The sequence below is a fragment of the Molothrus ater genome, chromosome Z, assembly GCF_012460135.2.
Source record: "Molothrus ater isolate BHLD 08-10-18 breed brown headed cowbird chromosome Z, BPBGC_Mater_1.1, whole genome shotgun sequence".
Lineage (NCBI taxonomy): Eukaryota > Metazoa > Chordata > Aves > Passeriformes > Icteridae > Molothrus > Molothrus ater.
Window position 1 is genome coordinate 69,523,026 of NC_050511.2, and position 21,027 is coordinate 69,544,052.

General features: G+C 48.0%; 1 protein-coding gene across 2 annotated transcripts; it reads left to right on the top strand.

Annotated features, from left to right (window-relative positions):
* The first annotated feature begins 116 nt into the window (after window positions 1–116).
* RAD17 (RAD17 checkpoint clamp loader component) lies at window positions 117–16,273 on the top strand. 2 transcript variants are annotated; one of them, XM_036403825.2, is made up of 16 exons: window positions 117–295; window positions 2,901–3,164; window positions 3,903–3,986; window positions 4,655–4,811; window positions 5,293–5,429; window positions 6,523–6,575; window positions 6,667–6,792; window positions 6,892–6,961; window positions 7,604–7,712; window positions 9,654–9,848; window positions 10,285–10,370; window positions 10,653–10,799; window positions 11,210–11,356; window positions 12,063–12,183; window positions 13,416–13,473; window positions 15,555–16,273. In XM_036403825.2, exons 1-16 carry the CDS (start codon window positions 263–265, stop codon window positions 15,745–15,747), a joined length of 1,980 nt encoding a protein of 659 aa, XP_036259718.1. In that variant the 5' UTR covers window positions 117–262; the 3' UTR covers window positions 15,748–16,273. The 2 variants fall into 2 exon arrangements, with proteins under 2 accessions (XP_036259718.1, XP_036259719.1); XM_036403826.2 differs by lacking the exons at window positions 117–295; window positions 2,901–3,164; window positions 3,903–3,986 and having other exon boundaries at window positions 4,750–4,811; window positions 5,280–5,429.
* Window positions 16,274–21,027: the final 4,754 nt, after the last annotated feature.

Below are 21,027 nucleotides of genomic sequence, written 5' to 3' on the forward strand. Positions count from 1 at the left end.
CGCCGCCGCGCGCGCCGATGGCGTCACCGCGCGCGCCCGGCGCGGCGCGGACAGCTAAGAGCCGGTGGGGAGGAAGGACCCCTGGGCGCCGTGTGAGGGGACGCGGCCGTGCCGTGCCGTGCCGGTAGCGCAGCGTCGGCAGCTCCCGGGACGGGTCACACGGGGCTCGCCCTGCCCCTGGAGCCACTCCGAGTCCCGCGGCACCCACTCCCCTGGCCTTGGATATCCGGCCGGGCCCGGCGGGGGGCTCCCCCGGCCGAGGATGTCCGGCAGCGGCCCAGGACGGCCGGCGGAGGTTGGTGTCATTTATTAAAGAATGCTTATTCTTTATAAATAAGGGCTCTCGGCGGCCCGGTCGTTCCTCCGTGGGCTCTGTATTTGTCCTGTTTCAGCGGGGCTTGTTCTGAGGGGCTCTGATTTTTAAATTTCACGGGGATGTTGCGGGTAGTGGCTGCAAATTCGTCCTTATGCGGTGAGTGGGGCAGTAACGGTGGCGGGGCCGCCACTCTGTCCCGGGCACGGAGCGAGGGACAGTCACAGCTTGTCAGGGAAGCTCTCGCTAGGTCTCAAGGTGCGGGAGGGATCCCCAAAACCTCCCGTAAACCGCCCTACACCCCCGGCTTCCCAAACTCTCAGAGAGCGGACTGAAACCAGTGCTGGATGATGTTAATGCCAATGAGCAGTGCTGCAGGTAGCGGGCAAGACACGGTGAGACATGTAAGGACATATCTGAGAAAGAGATCTCCAGGACAGGGTGATGATCTGGACACGGTCTCAGCCACAGGGGGGAATCTCAGATCCTCCGGGTGCAGTCTGTGGGGTGGGGAGCACCAGGTCAGTGCACGACCTGCCTGTCACACACAAAAACATCCAAGGAGCATCCGTGTAATGTACTCTGAGTGAAGCGGACTTTTCCTTTCAAAGTAGACTTTCTCCATTCGTTTTCCTTTCACTAGGGACAGACAGGAATCTGCAGAGGCTCCTGCTCCCCTGGCATGGCAGGAACAACCTCTGACAATGTTCTCTGCCTCACAGAGGCTCCCTGGGGTCCCGGCCCAGGGGGACTTGGGGCCCGGGGTCCCGGCCCAGGGGGACTTGGGGCCCGGGGTCCCGGCCCAGGGGGACTTGGGGCCCGGGGTCCTGGCCCAGGGGGACTTGGGGCCCGGGGTCCCGGCCCAGGGGGATTTGGGATCCGGGGCCCAGCCTGCATCACAGCTCAGGGTAGTCACGTTGTGAGGAGGAGAGACCCCAAAACCTCCTGTAATCCACCCCACACCCCCAACTTCCCAACCCCTCAGAGAGTGCAGCTGGGTGTGGTGCCAGCCCCAGAGCTGTCCAGAGGGACAGGGCTGTACAGATGGCACTGAGCCTCTCCTGCAGCACTGGGGCTGCCAAACAGATACATTTGATAATGATTAGACAAAGACATCTTAGCCAGAATTGTTCACAGGCAGTATAACCACTGCTCTAGTGCACTGTGCAGCCACAGATGAAACGTGAATTGTGTGAGCAGTGGGAATGTGAAGGAAAGGCTGGCCTTTACTTCTTGGAGGCATTTCCAGCCTTAGTGCTTCTGTGACTCTGAGCATTGGGGTGGCTGTGTGACAGCTGCAAAAGCAGTGGCAGAGCAGAGACCAGGCACAGACACAGAACCTTGCTCACCCAGGCTGTGTGCCCATGGCTCAGCCTGCAGTTGAAAGCTTGCTTTCATTTCAGTCTTGCTTGTAGTTCCCATATTCTCAAAATGTTTTGCCAGACAATCATATTTGTAAGGCTTTCCTGTTTGATCTTCCCCTAGAGGATGGGGCTTTGCCAGTCTGAAGTGCTGCCCTGCCAGGCTGGGCCAGCTCAGCAGCTCTGCAGAAGCTCTCAGTGGGGTCACTTGCTTGTTCCTTTCTCTGGGGATTTGTCCAACCCTGCCACAGCCTCAGCTCCCTCTGAGGATGTGGAACTTTGGGATGGAGGAGTCAGGCTGGTTTCAGCATTATTCACCCCAAAAGCAGCAGTGATCCCCTCCTGCATTTCCCACTGGGGCTCTGCGGACAGGGCCTTGCTGGGGTTGTGTGAGCCCCTTGCCGGCAGAGCCTCCTGCTCCAGCAGCTCTCAGTGTGCTGTGTTGGTTCAGGGCTCCACAGCCCTTTTGGGGGATGCAGTGTCTGCGCTGTCACTCCCATGTTCACCCAGCCTGCTGCCCCACACCGAGGGGCTGCCACGGCCCCTCTGGTGTTATTGGGGGTCAGTCTGCCTCCCTGCCCCAGCAGGGTGCTCCTCCAATCCAGAGTCAAACCCTGCTGCTGCTCAGCACTGCTCCTTGTCCTGGCACGGGCTCTGGTTCAGCGCAAGCTGCCCAGGGCAGCAAACACTCCCTGATTTCACTGTGCTGCCTCAGCAGCTGTCCTCTGCCAAATGTTTCTAACCTTTATGCAAAAATGGTTGCATTGTAAATATTTTTTAAAAGCAGGGGAAAAGTGCCACATACTGAAGACTACACAGAGACAGTGTAAGCATTACTATCATATAAAAGTGGTCTGAGTAAACTGATGCTGCTTTTCCATTAATTTTTAATTCTTTAGGTTGGATGTGTGTTTGTGGAGTTCTCACCTCGGTGATTTGCCAGTTTGCTGCAGAATACTCCTGGCATAATGATGCAGCTTTCCTTTTCATACAGAAGAATCACAGAACCCCAGAGCAGCTGCAGTTGGAAGGACCAAATCCCACCCAGTGCCACCCCTGCCATGTCAGGGACACCTCCCACTGTCCCACGCTGCTCGCAGCCCCAGTGTCCAGCCTGGCCTTGGGCACTGCACACCTGACAAAATGTGCCATTCTCCAGGGCTAGCTGTGCCCGGCTGAGGGCAGGAGGGCGCCGCGTTGCTACCCAAAGTTTTGTGTTCCTGCAGGTGGCAGAGTGGCTGGCACATCCCTTTGATGGCTTCCTCGGGAGCACGGGCCCGTGTGCCGCCGCCGTCGGGCCGCGGAGGGGCGGCGCCGGCAGAGCCCGCGGGCAGCAGCAGCAGCAGCAGAGAGCCCCGAGCCCCGCGGCAGAGAAGAGCCGAGCCACAGCTCCGCGCAGGAAGAGAGCCAAGCCGGGAGCTGCGGATCCGCCCTGCGGCCGGGCCCTGGCGGAGCTGCCGTGGGTGGAGAGATACCGGCCTGAGAGCCAGGTGTGAGAGCTGCTGCACCACGGGACGGGCTGTGCCTCTGCCCCAGCCTGCCCCCACACCCTGCTGGTAGAGCACGCGGCTCCTGGGTCTTTGCGTTGTCACTTCTGATGCATTCACTGCCTGCCACACCCCAGGAGCTCTCTGTCTGTGGCAGACACGCGTTCCCCCAGGCTTCCTGAGCAGGAAAGTTGCTCAGGAGGTGTTGTTTCCTGTCAGTCCACTTGTAAACTCTCAGACCTGTTACTGAATTCCAGACACATCTGGTATTCCAAGCACTGGGGAAACACAGCTATGTGGGATTTGCAGAACTTACAAAAACTTCTTCATTATTAGAGTAAAAAAAGTAAAAAGGACTAGCTCCAGCAATGTGGGATTTGCAGAAGTTACAAAACCCTCTGCAGTAGAGTAAAAAAAGTAAAAAGGACTAGCTCCAGCAAGAGCCATGAAGTATCCTGACACAGACAAGATTGTAGTGTAACCGCTTAAATAGCTCATTATTTCCTGACTACAAGGAATGGGAAACTGATTGTTTGAGGAAACAGGATGAGATGATCATCCTTAACGGTGGCATTGCTTCTGCAGGGCACACATGTAACTGGAACACACACCAACATGTCTGTTGATATTTTATCCAGCATTTATTCTATTTTTTTAATTTCATCATTAGAAACCAAGAGTTTAGTGTATATACATATATATATATATATATAACTTTCACATATTTTAACCTTGTTTCAGAATGACCTTGCTGTGCAAAAGAAGAAAATTGAGGAAGTTGAAACCTGGTTAAAAATGCACATAGTTCAGAGGCAGCCAAAGCAGGTAAACTTGCTAAAATTGTAACTGGAGGCATCAAACCATACAAATGAGCTATGCAATGCAATTTCAGGTTCAGAGAGAAAGCTCAATTGAGGGAGATAGTGACTGTGTATCGTTGTAAGAAATACTCTAAGAACATAGGTTAGAGCTCATACATTTATAATGGGCTTATGCTCCTAAGAGGTGGATTCTGATTTTGCTCAGAAATACTGTTTTCTGGCATCCAGTCATAAATCACAACTCTTCAGTATGTGCTTGAAGCTGCATTTTATCTGCCAGGCTGATTTTTTTAAGTCTCCTGACACATTTCCAGTTGCGCTGAGCTGGTGTAAGGGTGGTGAGGATGTTTTTAATCTCAATTGATAAGAGGCATTCTTGGACACAAATTGCCAGCCTTGCCTGGTGTTTTCCAGAGCCATTTCTTCAGGTGAGTGTCACATGCAGTTTATTTACCAGAGGCAGTGGGAACAGAGCAAGGCTCTCAGAGTCCTGGCTTGGTTCTCTCTGAGTACTCAGCAGGTGAATTAACAGCAGAAACTGTGTGACTGGGGTTTCACTGGGAGAGAGGATCATTACCAGAGGAACAGGAAAAGCTCAACCAGTATTCGTCCTTAGCCAGCTGTCAGTCTTTATTTGTCACATCTGGATTATGTTTTGTACTTCTGTGTCAGAGTGGCTCTGTCTTGCTGCTGACTGGTCCTCCTGGCTGTGGAAAAACTGCAACTCTGCAAATTCTAGCCAGAGATCTTGGCCTTCAGGTGCAAGAATGGACCAATCCACTCTCTTTAGACTTCACAAAGGAAGACTTGAGGAACATGTTTGGCCATGGTAAGTATTTTGGGGGTTTATATTTTTAACTTTTTATTTCCCCTTCCAGTTACTTTTGTGGGTTTTTTATCTTATATTTTTGCTTCATTTCTGTCTGTCACGTATGAAATCAGATCCTCCATGTTAAGTCCATTCCTTAGTGTTTAATGGGACTCTCTCTGTGGCTTTTATCTGGAAAGGGATTTAGGGTTTTTTACAGTGTTTCATCCAAAATGATTGACACTTCAAATCAGTATAGAGAGTGCTGTAATAGCCTGGATGTAATCTGAACCAAAAGAATGAAAACAGGTAAGTGTCTCTGTCTGGGTTCTCTGTTGAATTACACCCCTTTAAAAATTCTCCTGTTTGTCACATGTTTGCCAAAGGGCTTGTTCAGTGCTGCTGTCAGAAAATAATATGGGTGGGTATTAGTTCATGTGGGTATTTATATTTTACTTGGCATAATATAGAATACATATTTTTAATTAGTTTTCTTTTTCAGACTCAAATTTTCATACGTTTCCGAGTCAGGCCCAAGCAGCTCTCTTTCAAGATTTTCTATTAAGAGCAAATAAGTATAACAAACTTCAGATGCTTGGGGAGTCCTCAGAAAATGATAAAAAGCTTATTCTTATTGAAGTAAGTGAAAACTTGTGCAATGTTGTGTTTCAAACAGTACCTTTTGTTGTAATATTGGCTTGCTGGCTGGCTTCAGATACTGGATTGGTGTTTCCCAGAGTTAGCCTGCTTTACTGCAGATGAGATCCTCATTACTGTTTGTGTCTCTGCAGCACTCTAGAGCCACGTCCTGCCTGTTGTTAGTTATGCCACAGAAGCAAGTAGTGAGGCAGATTTGGGAGTCTGCTGTGAGCACAAAAATGCATAACAGAGTATCAAAAAGCAGATCAGTATTGAGAAGTCATTCCCATGTCTCTGGATGATTTAATTTCTAGAAGTATGTATGTGTATAAACAAGAAAAGTGGAAAACACACCCTGTTCCTGTTCTTTAATGATGCAGGAGAGTGTCGGGGACTCTTGGGAATGAACACAAGCAGGAGCAGTTTAAATTTAGCACTTTCTCCCTGGTTTGACACAGGTGGTGTTGTTTAGGGCACAGGTGTGAACTGAGGGTTTGTGGGCAGGTACAGGACAAGGCTTTATTTGTACTTGCATAGAAGTGTGCTTCAATAGCAACTTCTTTCTGAACTTTTCAATTCTTTTCCCAAGAGAAATTTTAGAAATTGGTAGTCAGGTTGTCTGTAAACTTTCAAGACCAAAACAGACAGAAATTCTGGCAGGGTAATGTGATGTTCTGTAGAATTTAGGAAGCAGATTCTCATGAGACTTGTCTTTATTAAGTCACCCTCTTGTGCACGTGCTTTCATACCTCACATGGGTCCTCCCCTCTTCCCCAAGGGAGCTGCTTCCTGGAGTGCTTGTCCTCTGGGTGAAACTCCTGTCCACAGGCAGTGTGATCACCCAAGGCTGTGTCTTAGGGAACTGGGACAGTAAGAAAACATTTCTGTGTAGATGATCCTTTTCCTTAATGAGACATACTGTGCTTTGGGTTTGTTTCCTCCTCTGCCCAATGTCAGCTGTGCTTAAATGTAGTTGACAGCAAGCAAACCAGGAGTTAAAAATGTGTGCCAATGTAGTGTGCCATGAGGATCAGTCTGTGGAGGAGAGTATTTCCATCTGAATGTCATGACAGCAGCTCTTTGTTTTGGACAGGACATTCCTAACCAGTTCTACAGAGATCCTGGCAGCCTGCATGAAATCCTCAGGTCAGTGGCAAATGAGTTGTTAGTTGTGAGCTTTAACAACCTGCAAAGCTGCAGTTTGATATTAATCACATTTTGTTGTTCTGCTGTGCAGGAGTTTTGTTCGCAGGAGTAGGTGCCCCCTGGTCTTTATAATCTCAGATAACTTCAGTGGAGACAGCAACCAGAGGTCACTGTTCCCTGCTGAAATTGTAGAGGAGTTGTGTATATGCAATATTAGGTGAGATCTTCTACCTCAGTCAAACACTGTTCAAATAACTGAGAGGTTGGAAACTAATAAGCTCATATTTTTTTATTGTTTTTTTATGGAATTCAACAGTTTCAAGCCTGTTGCACCAACAAATATGATGAAAGTTCTCAATCGAATAGCTGCAGCAGAAGCCAGTATGGTAAGTTTTCAAATCTCTTAACTTTTCTGCAGGGCTAGGACCATATAAAAATATGTTATTTTTGTTGCTGTATTTGATCTTTGATAGCAGAGCCCCAAATCTCCCCAAAGGAAAAAAAAAAACGTTTTCCCCAGGACACCAGAAAGCAAGGAACAAGCTGGAAAGATACCCTGTTTTTAAGATTAGTTTCACTTGATCTGTGGTCCAAGTCTACAAAATTGCTTCTGAAAATTACTCTGGTTATTACAGTAACTATATAAATGAAACAAATAATAGGAAGAGATATAATATTTCATGTATCCACTGAGGCCAGAAGGGGTCATGAACATAAATCTTGTATTGTTCCTGAACTGTTTTGATTACAAGCAGTATGATACTGAGTGACACCTTGCAAAGAATTATGTGCATTTTTCTGTTTAATATTGTTATATAAATTGTGGCAGTGTGCTTAAACGGATTAAGTTTTTTTAAGTCTATAGTATTCTGTGGTTTGAGCACATGGTGGATACTCTTGTGTCTGTTCATGTTGTGTGGCAGAGGTGGGTTCCCAGAGCCATGTTTAAATGCTCCCTTTTCCTGCTCCTCTATTGCTTTGAATATTGCTGTTTTTCCTGTTTCTTCTATTGCTGTTTTTCCTTGTAGAACAGAGAGAATTACACTCTTGATAGAACTTCTCTGGAGTTGCTTTGCAGAGGTTGTTCAGGTGACATAAGAAGTGCAATAAACAGCCTTCAGTTTTCCTCTACAAAAGGTAAAAATTAAGGTTTTGTTAGGTGAAGTGATGTTTTGACCATTTCTGCTGAAAACATGTTCTGTTTGCAGCTGCAGCACAGGTGGGTGAGTTGCAGAAACATCCTGGACACGCTTCTGTGGAGCAGGAATAAACACAGGGTGTGTGGGGGCGTGAGTGAGGCTCAGCTGCTCCAGGCTGGGCTGAAACCATGTGCGTGTGCTGATGTGATTTGATTAAATACCCCATTTTCTTCCTGATATCTCTGCTATTTGTGTTTGCTGTTCAGAGTTTCTATGATGCTGCCTTAGTTTGAAAGGGATACTTTCATTGCTTGGTTTCTGCATTTCCCAAACTGCTGATTTTATGAGCATTTTTCAAGTCAGTAGTTGTTAAGGAACCAGTGTATGTGAGTTGCATTTTTAAAAGCAGTACTCTGGTGTGTGTTGCTCATTCTCAGCACTGTGAAATTATGACATCATTTTGGTCAAACTTAGGTCTAAGGAAACAGACTCACCACTTGTCTTCTGCTGTATGTGGTAGAGCTAGTAATGGTGTTGTTAACTGTCAGACTTCTTTTCCCTCCCATTTGTTTGCAAGTAGCAAATGTGCTCACGGAATACAAGATTAAAGGTAGTTCCAAGCCCATTTTGCAAGAAGGAGAGTTTACTTTGGGGTTTAGGGCATATTGAAATTAGCTGGGGAGTGTTATTTATGTTACACAAGGCAGAGAGTAAAGTTTCTAGATTCAGCTTGCAGATGTTGAAGGTCAATTATTCTGATGATGTCTTCAGGTGTACCAGGCTTGGATTGTTCTGTGTGAATCAGAAAAATAGAGGATTGCTCTCAGTGGGGTGATTATGCAATTGGAATGAGTGAACATTAGATTGGTGATACCTGAGAAAAGCATGCAGCATCTCACTGCTGGACACATCCTCCAGAAAATCTAAATAATGTTAAAATAACCAGTTTGTGTAGTTTTTAATAAGTTATCTTAGAAATGTAAAACCATGATAGTTAGGGCTGGGGAGAAAATGAAGGCAGAGCTTTGGTGTGTGGACTGTTGGAGTGCACACTGAGCATTCTCCTCTCACATTTTCCCTGACTTTGAGAGGGTGTTTGAGCAGAACATCTGTAGTTGTGCAGGTATTTCAGTGATACTGTCTAGTTTTGGGGTTCCCCATCTCCTTGCTGGTCTCCTGAGCATGCAGCATTTGTTTTTATGTACATAAGGTGTGTTTCTTCATGTGTGTATCTATGTAAGTATATTTTGTAACACTATTAATGGGTAAAGTAGATCGATGGTAGTTGTAGGAGAAAAGGAAAATACCTAAAGGATAATTTATCTTAGCTCAGTAAGGAACATTCAAGTACCGCAAAAGAAAATTATGGGTGAAAAATTTCAAGTTTATTAACTTAGAATAGAATAAGGGTTTTATTTCATGAAGCTCAAAACTTTGTGGAAGATAGTAGGCAGTTGGAAGAATCACCTAAATGAAAGGTTTTCTCTGCCAATTGATATTTCAGGGAGGGAGGTTATTGTACAGATAATGCCAGTAGAAGACAAAATTGATAAGTAAACAGGATGTAACTGAAATATAATTTACAAATATTTGTACTTGTTCTTTAAAAATGTGAAGTTTAAACGTGGTCAAGTGGGGAGTGTATCAGAACTAGATGGGATAAGCCTGAAGGCTTTTTTCAAAGACAGCTGTTTGTTGTTCAGAAAAGTACTTGGTACCTCAGCTGTGCCTTAAGGGACAGAAGTGGAATGAAGGTAATGAATGATGCTAATTTAGGTGACTGACTAATAAATGAGTTTTCTCATCGTGCTCCTGTTTATACAGCCTGTTCTGTTCCTTCTGTTAGTACTGTTCACACAGAACATCAGCAGCAGCATAATAGAAAACTTCTGCAGATACATGTACTCTGTCTTGATTTTATTTTTTATTTTATTAATAGGCTGCTCATTGGAGAAAGAATTTTGGTCAAAGAAGAAGAAGAGCTCCACAATAAAATGTGATGAAACAGGAGTATCCAAAGTAAGAAAGAAAAGTAAATGTAATACCTCAGAAGACCAGGAGATACAAGCGATTGGTGGCAAGGATGCATCTATTTTTCTTTTCCATGCTCTGGGGAAAATTATTTATTGCAAAAGTAAGAAAACTTTGACTTATTCTCCCTTTCAATGGGCAAAGCATGTCAGCTGCTATTAACTGGAGTTGCTAAAGTAAGGCTTTGGATGGGCTCTGTCTGGGATGTTTGGTCAGTAACAACAGCACAAAATCAGCTACATCAGGGTCCCTCATGCCACTGGCTGTGCACATTTCGGTAGTAATTCCCAGTACTGGCTCCAAAACCAACTGAGGAGAAGTACTGAGGTGAGGGAATACAAAAATTATTTTGTTAGATTTGTTATATGAAGCTTAATGCAGATAATTCTGTGCTGATGACTGTGTTGTATTGACTATAATAATTAAATACTTGTGCCTGTCCCAGGGCTTTCTGGGAATGGAAAAGGCTGTAATTTAGCTGCTGGTGGAGCTGACAGTTGCTAACATTTGTGAACATAAAGCCTGTGCAATCCTTACAGGAGAGGCAGTGTCACAAGCAGAGTGCCCTCAGCTGCCTGCGCACCTGTCCAGACACCGCCGGGACACCTTGCTCATCCAGCCTGAGGTACTGCTGCAATGGCCCCAGGAGTTCAGCTGGGCCCCAGGGGGGTGCTGCAGATCCTCAGCCACATGGGGATCCTTACTGCTCGCACCTGGTGTGCCCTCAGTCTGGGTTAGGGGATCACTCACCTGGGAGGGAGCACTGGGGCAGACCAGCCCCTTGTGTCTGGGCATTGCTGCACAGGCCTTGCGTCCCAGCTCCCTGACCTAGATGTATCACAGCTTTTGTGCAAGGGTCCTTTTCCTTATCCACCTGTAAAATCCAAACTCTTCTTCTTCCTGACAGGAAATTGTGGAGAAATCTCATATGTCTGGAAGCATGTTCAGTCTATACCTTCACCAGAACTACGTGGACTTCTTTTCTGACATAGATGATGTAGTGAGAGCCAGTGAATATTTGAGCACTGCTGATGTCCTTTGCAGTAACTGGAGTGTAAGTGTCATCTTTGTATAGACACACACTTATCTTTAACTACTTGGACATTGAGCTCTCAACTTTTCACTGCATTTTTGGGAGTTTGCTGCAAACTTAGGGTGTGAGTGATTTGAATTGTTCATGAATGCTGAAGTACATCAGCTGCAGAAGAGATGCAGAGATGATGTTTTGTTCACCTTCTGTCAGCATTTTATTACAATGGGCTGTAGTGTTTGTAGGATACTCTACAAAGTATTTTTGAGTACAATAGATTCCTGCTAAGAAGCAATCAAACTGTTTCTCTAGTCAGCTGCTTTGAATACAAGTTTTGCAGTAATCTAAACTCCAGGAGGCTGTGCATGCTGTGTGTGTTTCAGTGCAGATGAAGCACTGCCCGGAGCTCACCCCGGGCCCCGTTTCTCCCTCAGGCACGGCTGGTGATGGAGAGCTACAGCGCCTCCGTGGCCACCCGGGGCGTGATCCACTCCAACACCTCCAGGGCCTTTGCCCACCAGCAGGGGGGCATGGGCTTCCGACCCTTACACAAACCACAGTGGTTTCTGATCAACAAAAAGGTACAGCCTTGATTTTGTTTTTTCTTCCTTTTCCCCTAAGTTGTGACTCTTGAGTAGTGTAGATCAAATGTGATCACTAAGATGCTAAACTTGTCAAATACCCTATTTTGAGATAATCTGGTTCTATAAAGCACTTGCTAGAAGAGCAGTTTGCATCACTCCTTTAATGTAAAAATAAATTGGAGGCCAGTGACAAAGTCTGATGCCTGTGTCCAAGCTGGCATGTTCCTGGGAGAGTGTTAATCCTAAATTAATAGGGAGACAACTAAGTGCTGTTAAGTGTTCCTAGAACTGAGTCTGGTTTTGTGCAGTTTGGAGCACATTGAACTGTTGTATAAGTGTAAGAAATGCCTGCTGTTATGGTTTATGTGTTCAGGTGACACAGCAGGTCTTAGCATTTTTTTACTTTTGAACTAATACATTGGCAAAAAAACATTGGCCTTGATGGGCTGGGAATTCTATAACCAAGGAATATATATATTTTTTTTTTAATTTTAATGCCCAGTAAAAGGCAAAGTTGAAGGCTTCTACCATTTTAAGATTGGCATGTTAACTGCTTACCTTTTCTTTATCTGGTCTCATTTTTCAGTAGCTCCCTGTAGCAGGCAGGAAGAAAGTCTTTGTGTTATGGTACAGAACATCTACATTCTTAATGTTTTACCTGTTTATTCACTTGTGTTTTCCCCCCCACCCCCACCTCTTACAGTATCAGGAAAATTGCATTGCTGCAAAATCCCTGTTCTCAAGCTTCTGTTTACCACCTGAGTGCCTTCAGACAGAGCTCCTGCCTTACCTTGCTGTGTTAGCAAACCCAATGAGAAACCAAGGTAAGATGGATCAAGGTAACTCCTGGTCTCGAAGTGTTTTTGCAATTGAAACATACTGGCAAATTTCATAAGCCAAAAGGTCAATACTGTTTATGTTTTTGCCTCAGCATAAAACATTCTCCTGGCATATGTTATGTAGGTGATGCCCAAAGATGCTTCCAGTACCAGAGCCAGATTTAAAGCTGCCCTGGTAGGTTGGTCAAACTGTAGTGGTTAAGGTGCTCTCTAGACCTAGGCCTTTGATTATATTTGCTGGAGGATTTGATGAGAAGAGTTTTGTAAACCCAGCAGCCAATATTGACTAGATCTTCATTGCTTACTGATACCCTTCTGAGAAGAGAAAGGACTCTGCATGATTCCATGTGAATCAAGCAAAAGCCATTTATTGTGTCTCTAAACATAGTTTATATTTACTTCTTGTCTTGGTCTACACAATCATGCATTGTTTCATTGGCAGCTCTGCTTTGTCCACAAGGCAGCATACATCTTTTTAGTAATCCAATGGATAGATGCTGTAAGAATCATTTTATTGGGGTTGACATCCCTATGTCTGCCAGCAACTTTTCTGCCTCTTCTTTCTTCTTGCAACATCAGGTTTTTTACCCACAAAGATGACCTTGTTCTTTAGTTCCAGAAGGTTGGGCTGGTTCATTTAGTACACGCCCATTTTCCTGTGAATATGATCCTACACCTTTCCAGTAACAGCAACACACTTACAACAGCTCAAAAAAGCCTTTCAGAGATAAAAGAAGCAAAATTCCAGTTTGCAGTGCATAAAAAAAAAAAAAAGTTAAATCTGAGATAATCTATTAGCAAACAGTTCATGCAGAAAAATTTACTTTGTGTGGTACATAATGCAAAAATTAACATTTACAGAGCTGGGCCACTTACGCTGTTGTTAATTGTTTATAATAAAAAGCATCATGTCTTAACTAAGGCCTTGACATCAGGATGAGTGAACATTGTAGGCTGTGGAATAACAGCTCTGCATGATAAATACACAGGGGTGAATGTCAGGGATTTGGAATTTTGTATGTAGGCCATCTGTACATATGTTGTGGTAAACTGGAACAGTTTGGGGGGGAAAAAGTTACATGCACAGTGTTTTGGTATCTAAAATATTTCAAATATAGACAGGAATACTCGACTAAGGTCATTGTTGATTTTCTGCTATGCCCAGCTGTGTTCATTATGATCTACCTGATATGATACTGGTGGCTCTTTGTTCTTAGCTCAGATTGCTTTTATCCAAGACGTGGGGAGGCTGCCACTGAAAAGACATTTTGGGAGGTAAGCTGAACTTGTGTCTGCAGTTAAAAAGTGACACTGTGTCATATATGAAAGGGAAGAACCCTTTCATTACATAAGTCTGTGATGTGACATACAAAGACAAAGTATTCTTAAAGGTTTATTTAATCTGAAATCAGATAGCTGCACTGATTTTATCTGGTAGTAGTTTTGCCTGTAAGGCTACTCAGAGTGAACCTTTGTTCAGAATTCATGGTTTCTCATCAGGCTGTAGCTGCTGGCTGCTGGGAGCCCAGGGTTTTCCCTGTGGGGCTGCAGTGCCCTCCTCACAGGCTGTGTGTGCAGCCTCAGGTGACATGGCACGAGGAGCTCTCCTGTGACTCTTGTGGGCCCTCTGGAGCCGAGACTGCACTTACCCCAGCACAGCCTCAGCTACACCTCTGTGGCTGTGATGCCCCTGGAATTTAAAAGGGGTTTCAATTGATGAGGTTTTAGCACAGAATCAAGTTCACAGCTGCAGTGAGACAAACTGTCATCTCCTAACTAGGATGTAGTTTGTTGAGGCATCTGACAGAGCATCTCCTGCTTGTCCCCAGTGTTGCTGCTGAGTTTAACTGTGAATTTCCAAGCTTTATTTCCCTGTTCCCCAGCTGTTGCATTAAAAGCCATTTTGGTTGTTAGTCAGGGAGGAAGGAGAGTGTCCCTAAGGGGTGTATTTCCTTGTAATCACCCTGCCACAAGGTGTGAAGTTTCTCAAATTAACTGTAACTTCCTCATCCCTTTAAGTTCCCCTGCAGCATGCCGGTGGGTACTGACATTTTGTATCTGCATTAATAAGCTGGTGAGGTGTCACAATGTCTGATGCGAGGGGTGATGCCCTGCTGGCAGCACCGGCGTCCTTTTCCATCTGTTCAGTAGGACAGAGAAATGCAGGGCTCCTGCTAGAGAGCGCAGTGTGTTCCTGGGCAGTGCCTCTGCCGGAGGGAATGAGGCACAGGGCTCAGGGAGCAGCCTGTGCCCTGCTCAGGGGCTCTGGGAGCAGCCTGTGCCCTGCTCAGGGGCTCTGGGAGCAGCCTGTGCCCTGCTCAGGGGGCTCAGGGAGCAGCCTGTGCTGTGCTCAGGGGGCTCTGGGAGCAGCCTGTGCCCTGCTCAGGGGCTCAGGGGGCTCAGGGAGCAGCCTGTGCCCTGCTCAGGGGCTCTGGGAGCAGCCTGTGCCCTGCTCAGGGGGCTCAGGGAGCAGCCTGTGCTGTGCTCAGGGGGCTCTGGGAGCAGCCTGTGCCCTGCTCAGGGGCTCAGGGGGCTCAGGGAGCAGCCTGTGCCCTGCTCAGGGGCTCTGGGAGCAGCCTGTGCCCTGCTCAGGGGGCTCTGGGAGCAGCCTGTGCCCTGTTCAGGGGCTCTGGGAGCAGCCTGTGCCCTGTTCAGGGGCTCTGGGAGCAGCCTGTGCTGTGCTCAGGGGGCTCTGGGAACAGCCTGTGCCCTGTTCGGGGGCTCAGGGAGCAGCCTGTGCCCTGTTCGGGGGCTCAGGGGGCTCTGGGAGCAGCCTGTGCCCTGCTCAGGGGGCTCAGGGAGCAGCCTGTGCTGTGCCCTGCTCAGGAGGCTCTGGGAGCAGCCTGTGCCCTGCTCAGGAGCTCTGGGAGCAGCCTGTGCCCTGCTCAGGAGCTCTGGGAGCAGCCTGTGCTGTGCTCAGGAGCTCAGGGAGCAGCCTGTGCCCTGCTCAGGGGGCTCTGGGAGCAGCCTGTGCTGTGCTCAGGAGCTCAGGGAGCAGCCTGTGCTGTGCTCAGGGGCTCTGGGAGCAGCCTGTGCCCTGCTCAGGGGCTCTGGGAGCAGCCTGTGCCCTGCTCAGGAGCTCAGGGAGCAGCCTGTGCCCTGTTCGGGGGCTCAGGGAGCAGCCTGTGCTGTGCTCAGGGGGCTCTGGGAGCAGCCTGTGCTGTGCTCAGGGGCTCTGGGAGCAGCCTGTGCCCTGCTCAGGGGCTCTGGGAGCAGCCTGTGCCCTGCTCAGGGGCTCAGGGGGCTCAGGGAGCAGCCTGTGCCCTGTTCGGGGGCTCTGGGAGCAGCCTGTGCCCTGTTCGGGGGCTCTGGGAGCAGCCTGTGCCCTGCTCACGGTGCTCCCCGGTGCTCTGCAGGCTGCAGCTGGAGGCTCTGGGTGACAAGGACCCCGGCGTGCCCGAGCTGTCCCACGGGGACGGCGACCCCGAGGGGCTCCCCTCCAGCCAGTCCAGCGGCAGCGACCTGCCCGGCAGCCAGCCCCAGCCCGTGGCAGCCCAGGCCCTCCTGGAGGAGGAGGAACTGAGGATCGAGGAGTACGACAGCGACTGAGAGACCGCGACACGCCCCGCGCCGTGCCCGCGGCGCTGCCCAGCCGGGCTCCAGGGCTGGGAGCCAGCCCGGGCCGGCTCTGAGCCCCCGGGGAGCTCCCGGAGCCCTCCTGCTCTGCTGGGCCGGCCGAGCCACTTCCTGCCTCTCCTGAGCCATGACACTGCCCGAGGGCGGTCACCAGAGAGAAATAAAGGACTGAAATCCGTTTGAAAGAGACTAGAGATGAGCAGTTGTCAGTCTGAAATTATTTGTATTCTTACACGTTTTAATATACTTTGCAGTCGTGCAGTGTGTTTCCTGAGGACACATTCCGTAAGTTGTCAGCATTTAGAGGGTTCGTTCAAGTTCACACTCTCAAAAAAACTGCTGTTTGGAAGTTGAGCCCTTCTGGAAAGAGGAGGCTGAAAGTTACACCTGAAAAGTCACCATACTGATGATGTAAAGAAAACTTCTACTGTATTCATACTGTTTTGTACTCTGACTTACAGAAGGCATAAATAAGATCTTCATGTCTTTATAAGTGGAACTAATGTTGTACCATGGATTATTTTGTATTCCTCTTGGAAAAAAAAAAATTCATAACTCTTAGAGGGGAAAAGGCAGCAATTAAGTACAAGTTGTGCTTTGTAGCAAGTTAAATGTATAATGTGCAGTTTTTCTCCTTGACTTGCAGTTGTGCTGGGGGAAACTCTGATCTGTGTTTGGTAACTGACACGATTGAGTGCTGTGGTTAATGCCACAGCAGAGAGGAAAAAACAGCTTTGTGTGATGCACGTTGGCATTCCTGTATTTCTTACAGCCAGTTTAGTGACAGAAAACACATGTTTATCCACCCTGACCTTGGGTTTATGCTATTGAAGAGTCTGTACCTGTCCTCTCTCAAGGGACAGGTCTATCTTTTCATCTACAGCTATTGCTTAATTTGGAAGGGGGAAATTTCTCTCCTAAGTCTAAAATTCTGTTACAGCTGTACTCATTACAGGAAATCAGAATGTCTTTGGCTGTTCATGACCATTAACCCTTTTCCAGGGTGGTTTGGATGGGCTATTCCTGGGGTGCCTCCAGCACAAGTAACAACCAGGCATAAAATACTGTTTTTTATCATGCAAGCACACTGCCACCCTCCTTTGTTGTGTCTTTTCAGCTTTCTTTACAGTAGCACCAGGTAACTGCAGCTGCTGTGGTGGCCTTTCCCTTGTTAGGGCAGAAATCAACGCTCACCTGGCCAATCCCACCTGGCACTGTGAGCTACAGCGTGCAGAGCTGCCCTGCAATACCTCTGTCACCTGCAAACACCACCTGGGCACACACACAACCCCCATTGCTCTGTCTGGAGCCCGAGTGCTCTGCAGTGCCCAGGTAACAACACACGAGGTGAGGCTGAGGCTGGGCTGGCAGCATGGGCAGGGCAGGAACAAGAGTCAGTGCAGCCCCCTGCCATCTCAGCTCTTCACTGTCCCACCTGCGAGCTGGGGAAAGAGGAGAGCTGGGCTTCACACCGGGGTGAGAGGTATCCCCAGCCGGGGCCTGTGTACAAACCACAGACAGGACAGGGCTGCTGGGAACGTGCCTGGAGCTGTTTGATTTCCCAGCATCACTCCCATTCCATGGCTATGGCAATGGGAAGATGCCACCAGCTCACATCCCAGGCAGCAGACACAGAACTCAATGTCACAACTCACTCCAGGAGTTTTTGCCCAATCCCACAAAGCAAAAGCACATTGACAGTGTTTATATCTGTACAGTAACTATTCTATATTGACAGTAGTTCTGTCCAATCACTATAAGCACAGGTACCTGTGGTTAAACAGTGCTTGCTTATTTCAAATACAATACCTGCTTGTGAGCCTTCAAACACAATGCACAGAGCTCCATTATTAAGCTTTAACTTCCCAATATCTTGCTAAACTTTTCTGTAGCTTAGGGAGTTATTCTAGACAAGCATTAATACACAGACCATTGCTCTATTTGTCCTTGCTTTTCTACTTTTTACATAATTTTTCTGCTGACCAATCTCATGGCTGCTGCTCAGCTCCAATCCCAGTTCTGCTGTCTCTGGGGCCTGCCTTTTGCAGCTTTCCCAAAACCCTCTGATTTTGAGGATTCCCACAATAGGACCTGGGGGTGCTGGCCAGCAGGGGCTGAGCACGAGCCAGCAGTGTGCCCAGGTGTGGTGGTGTTCTCAGGGGTCCCAGGACAAGGGAGGAGATGAGAATCTTGACTCCATGTTCCAGAAGGCTGATTTATTATTTTACGATACATATTACAGTAAAAGAAAATTATATACTAAAACTATACTAAAGAAAAAGAAAGCATTTCATCAGAAGGCTAGCAAAGGAAAGAAAAGAATGGTAATAAAATCTTGTGACTGCTCACAGCCTCAACACAGGTGGCTGTCTCTGGTCATCAAGTAAAACCAATTTCACATGCTGGGTAAACAATTCTCCAAATCACATTCCAAAGCAGCAAAACACAGAGAAGCTGAAGTTTCCCAGCTTCTCAGGAGAAAAGATCCTAACAGAAGGAATTTTCATAAAATACGTTCTTGACACCCAGGTGGCCAAGAAGGGCAATGGCTCCTGGCCTGGCTCAGGAATGGTGTGGGCAGCAGGAGCAGGGCAGGAATTCTTCCCCTGTGCTCAGCACTGGCTGCACCTCGAGTGCTGTGTCCAGTTCTGGGCCCCAGTTTAGGAAGGCCATGCAGGGGCTGAGCGTGTCCAGAGAAGGGCAGCAAGGCTGAGGAGGGCTCTGGAGCACAGGTCCTGTGAGGAGCAGCTGAGGGAGCTGGGGGTGTTTATCCTGCACAAGAGGAGGCTCAGGGGACACCTCCTCACCACCTACAGCCCTGAAAGGTGGCTGTGCCCAGGTGGGGCTGGGCTCTGCTCCCAGGTGGCACGGGCAGAACCAGAGGACACGGCCCGAGCTGTGCCAGGGGAAGGTCAGGCTGGCATCAGGGAAAAATTCTCCACTGAAAGAGGGGTTGGGCACTGGGATGGCTGCCCAGGGAGGAGTGGAGTCACCGTCCCTGGAGGGGTTTAACAGAGCCTGGACATGGCACTCGGTGCCATGGTTCAGCTGATGAGGAGCTGCTGGGTCAGAGCTGGGACTTGATGGTCCCAAAGGTCTTTGCCAACCTGGCTCATGCTGTGATTCTGTGATTTAGGAACATCCCCAGAAGGAAAGGTGCCTGTGCTTTCTGGGTGTGATCAGAGAGCTGAAACTGCTCTGGGTGCCTTTGGGGAGCCCCATGGCTCACACTGGAGCCAATCAGTGTGCTGTTTGTGAGGTCCCCAGGATGAGGTGAGAGATGAGAATCTGACTCCATGTTCTCAGAAGGCTGATTATTATTTATATTACATTACATTATATTATATTATATTATGCTATACTAAAACTATACTAAATTAAAAGAGAAAGGATACACCAGAAGGCTAAACAAGAATAATAATGAAAGCTTGTGACTGACTCGGAGTCCAACACAGCTGGCTGTGATTGGTCATTAAATTAAAACAATTCACATGGAACCAACCAAAGATGCACCTGTTGGTAAACGATCTCCAGACCGCATTCCAAAGCAATCAGATAATTATTGTTTTCATTCTTTTCTGAGGCTTCCCGGCTTCCCTGGAGAAGAAATCCTGGCGAAGGGATTTTTCAGAAAATATCATGGTGACAACCCAGCCCTGTCTCCATGTGAAGCTATGACTGGGGGTGGGCTCAGGGCTGCCCCTCACAGGGCACCTCGGTCAGGGTTAGGGACAGGACACACAGACACGGATGCAGGTGGCTCAGAGCAGCAGGGAAACACAAAAGTTAAACACAAGGAGCAGTATTTTCCTTCTTCTCCCGATGCTGTGGGGACCAATGTCCTGTTGTGATGTCACCTGTCACTGACATCTTTTATGAAAAATCCTTTCCTTAGGATTTTTCCTCTTCAGAAGGTGAGAGGCTTCAGGAACAAAATGTAAACAATGATTATCTGCTGCTGGGGAATGCCACAGATAGATCTTTGATTGGCTCATTTTGGTTGTTTCTAATTAATGGCCAATCACAGTCAGCTGGTTCAGACTCTCTGTCCGAGACAGAAGCTTTTGTTACCATTCCTTCTTATTCTATTCTTAGCTAGCTTTCTGAAGAAATCCTTTCTTCTATTCTTTTAGTACAGTTTTAATGTAATATATATCATAAAATAATAAACCAAGCCTTCTGAAGCATGGAGTCAGATCCTCGTCTCTTCCCTCACCCTGGGACCCCTGTGAACACAGTCACCTGCTGGTGGAGGGTGACAAACCAAGCGTGTGACTGTGGCATCCCTGGGGGCTGTGTTGTGATGTCACATCCCTCCCTGGCTGTACTGGGCACTGGCAGGGCCAGCGTGGCTCCAGCCTGGCTGCTGCCAAGCGAGGCTCTCGAGAGTGGAGCCGGGCGTCTCCTGGAGCCGTGGGCTGACACTGGGCTTCCCTGCCCGTGTCCCGAGCCCTGCCTGGCGCTTGCAGCACTGCAGGTGAGCCCCGTGGGGATGCTCCCCGTCCCCACAGGCTGGCTGGGCTCGGGGAGCAGCGAGGGTGTCCTCTGGGGCCTTTCTTCCCTGCCCTGCATGCCCCAGCACAGCCAGCGTGAAATAAATAGGGCACGAGATCTTTCTCGTTTTTAATGCATTTATTAAAAATCAGCTTGGGTGGGAAGAATCGATGGGTCGCACTCACACCGCCGCTGCTCCCAGGAGTGACTCGTCGGGGGAGGAAAACTGCAGCTTTGTCTGCTGGTCTGCGGGGAGAGCTGGGGCTTCTGTCCTCACGAGATTCCCGGTTTTTCAGTTTGACATTCGAGGTCCTCTTTCTAGCCGACATCTTTTAGATTAGGGTGAGGGGTAAAAAGGGTCTCAGCAGACACTGGATTCTGTTCCTCACGTCTAGACATCACTTCGATCCATCAATTTCATGTTGGCTCATTGTTTTTAGGGGTTTTTGCTAGGTTTGGTTAGGGTTGTCCCCTCCTCTTCATCGTCCCGGGTGCCATCCTCCAGGAAGCAGCAGGCAGGGTGTTACTCGACAAAAAGGGGAATTCCCAACCATCAACAACAGGTAGTTAACGAAAAGCTATTAACAACAGCTGATTACAACAACAAACAGTTAGAACTCCACCCTGGCAGCAACTGGCCCAGCCTGTGAACTCTGCAGCCTTTTAAAAAAATGGGCAACTCTTCTACTCATAACACAGAGCCCACGGCCTCTCTCCATTCCGCAGTGTGTGACATGCTCTGGAAGCGATACAGAATCC

Coding starts and splice junctions, on each gene's coding strand:
- RAD17 (XM_036403825.2), top strand. CDS start 263: ATGTCCGGCAGCGGCCCAGGACGGCCGGCGGAG. Junction 3,165..3,902: donor GATACCGGCCTGAGAGCCAG/GTGTGAGAGCTG, acceptor ACCTTGTTTCAG/AATGACCTTGCTGTGCAAAA. Junction 6,962..7,603: donor CTGCAGCAGAAGCCAGTATG/GTAAGTTTTCAA, acceptor TTTTCCTTGTAG/AACAGAGAGAATTACACTCT.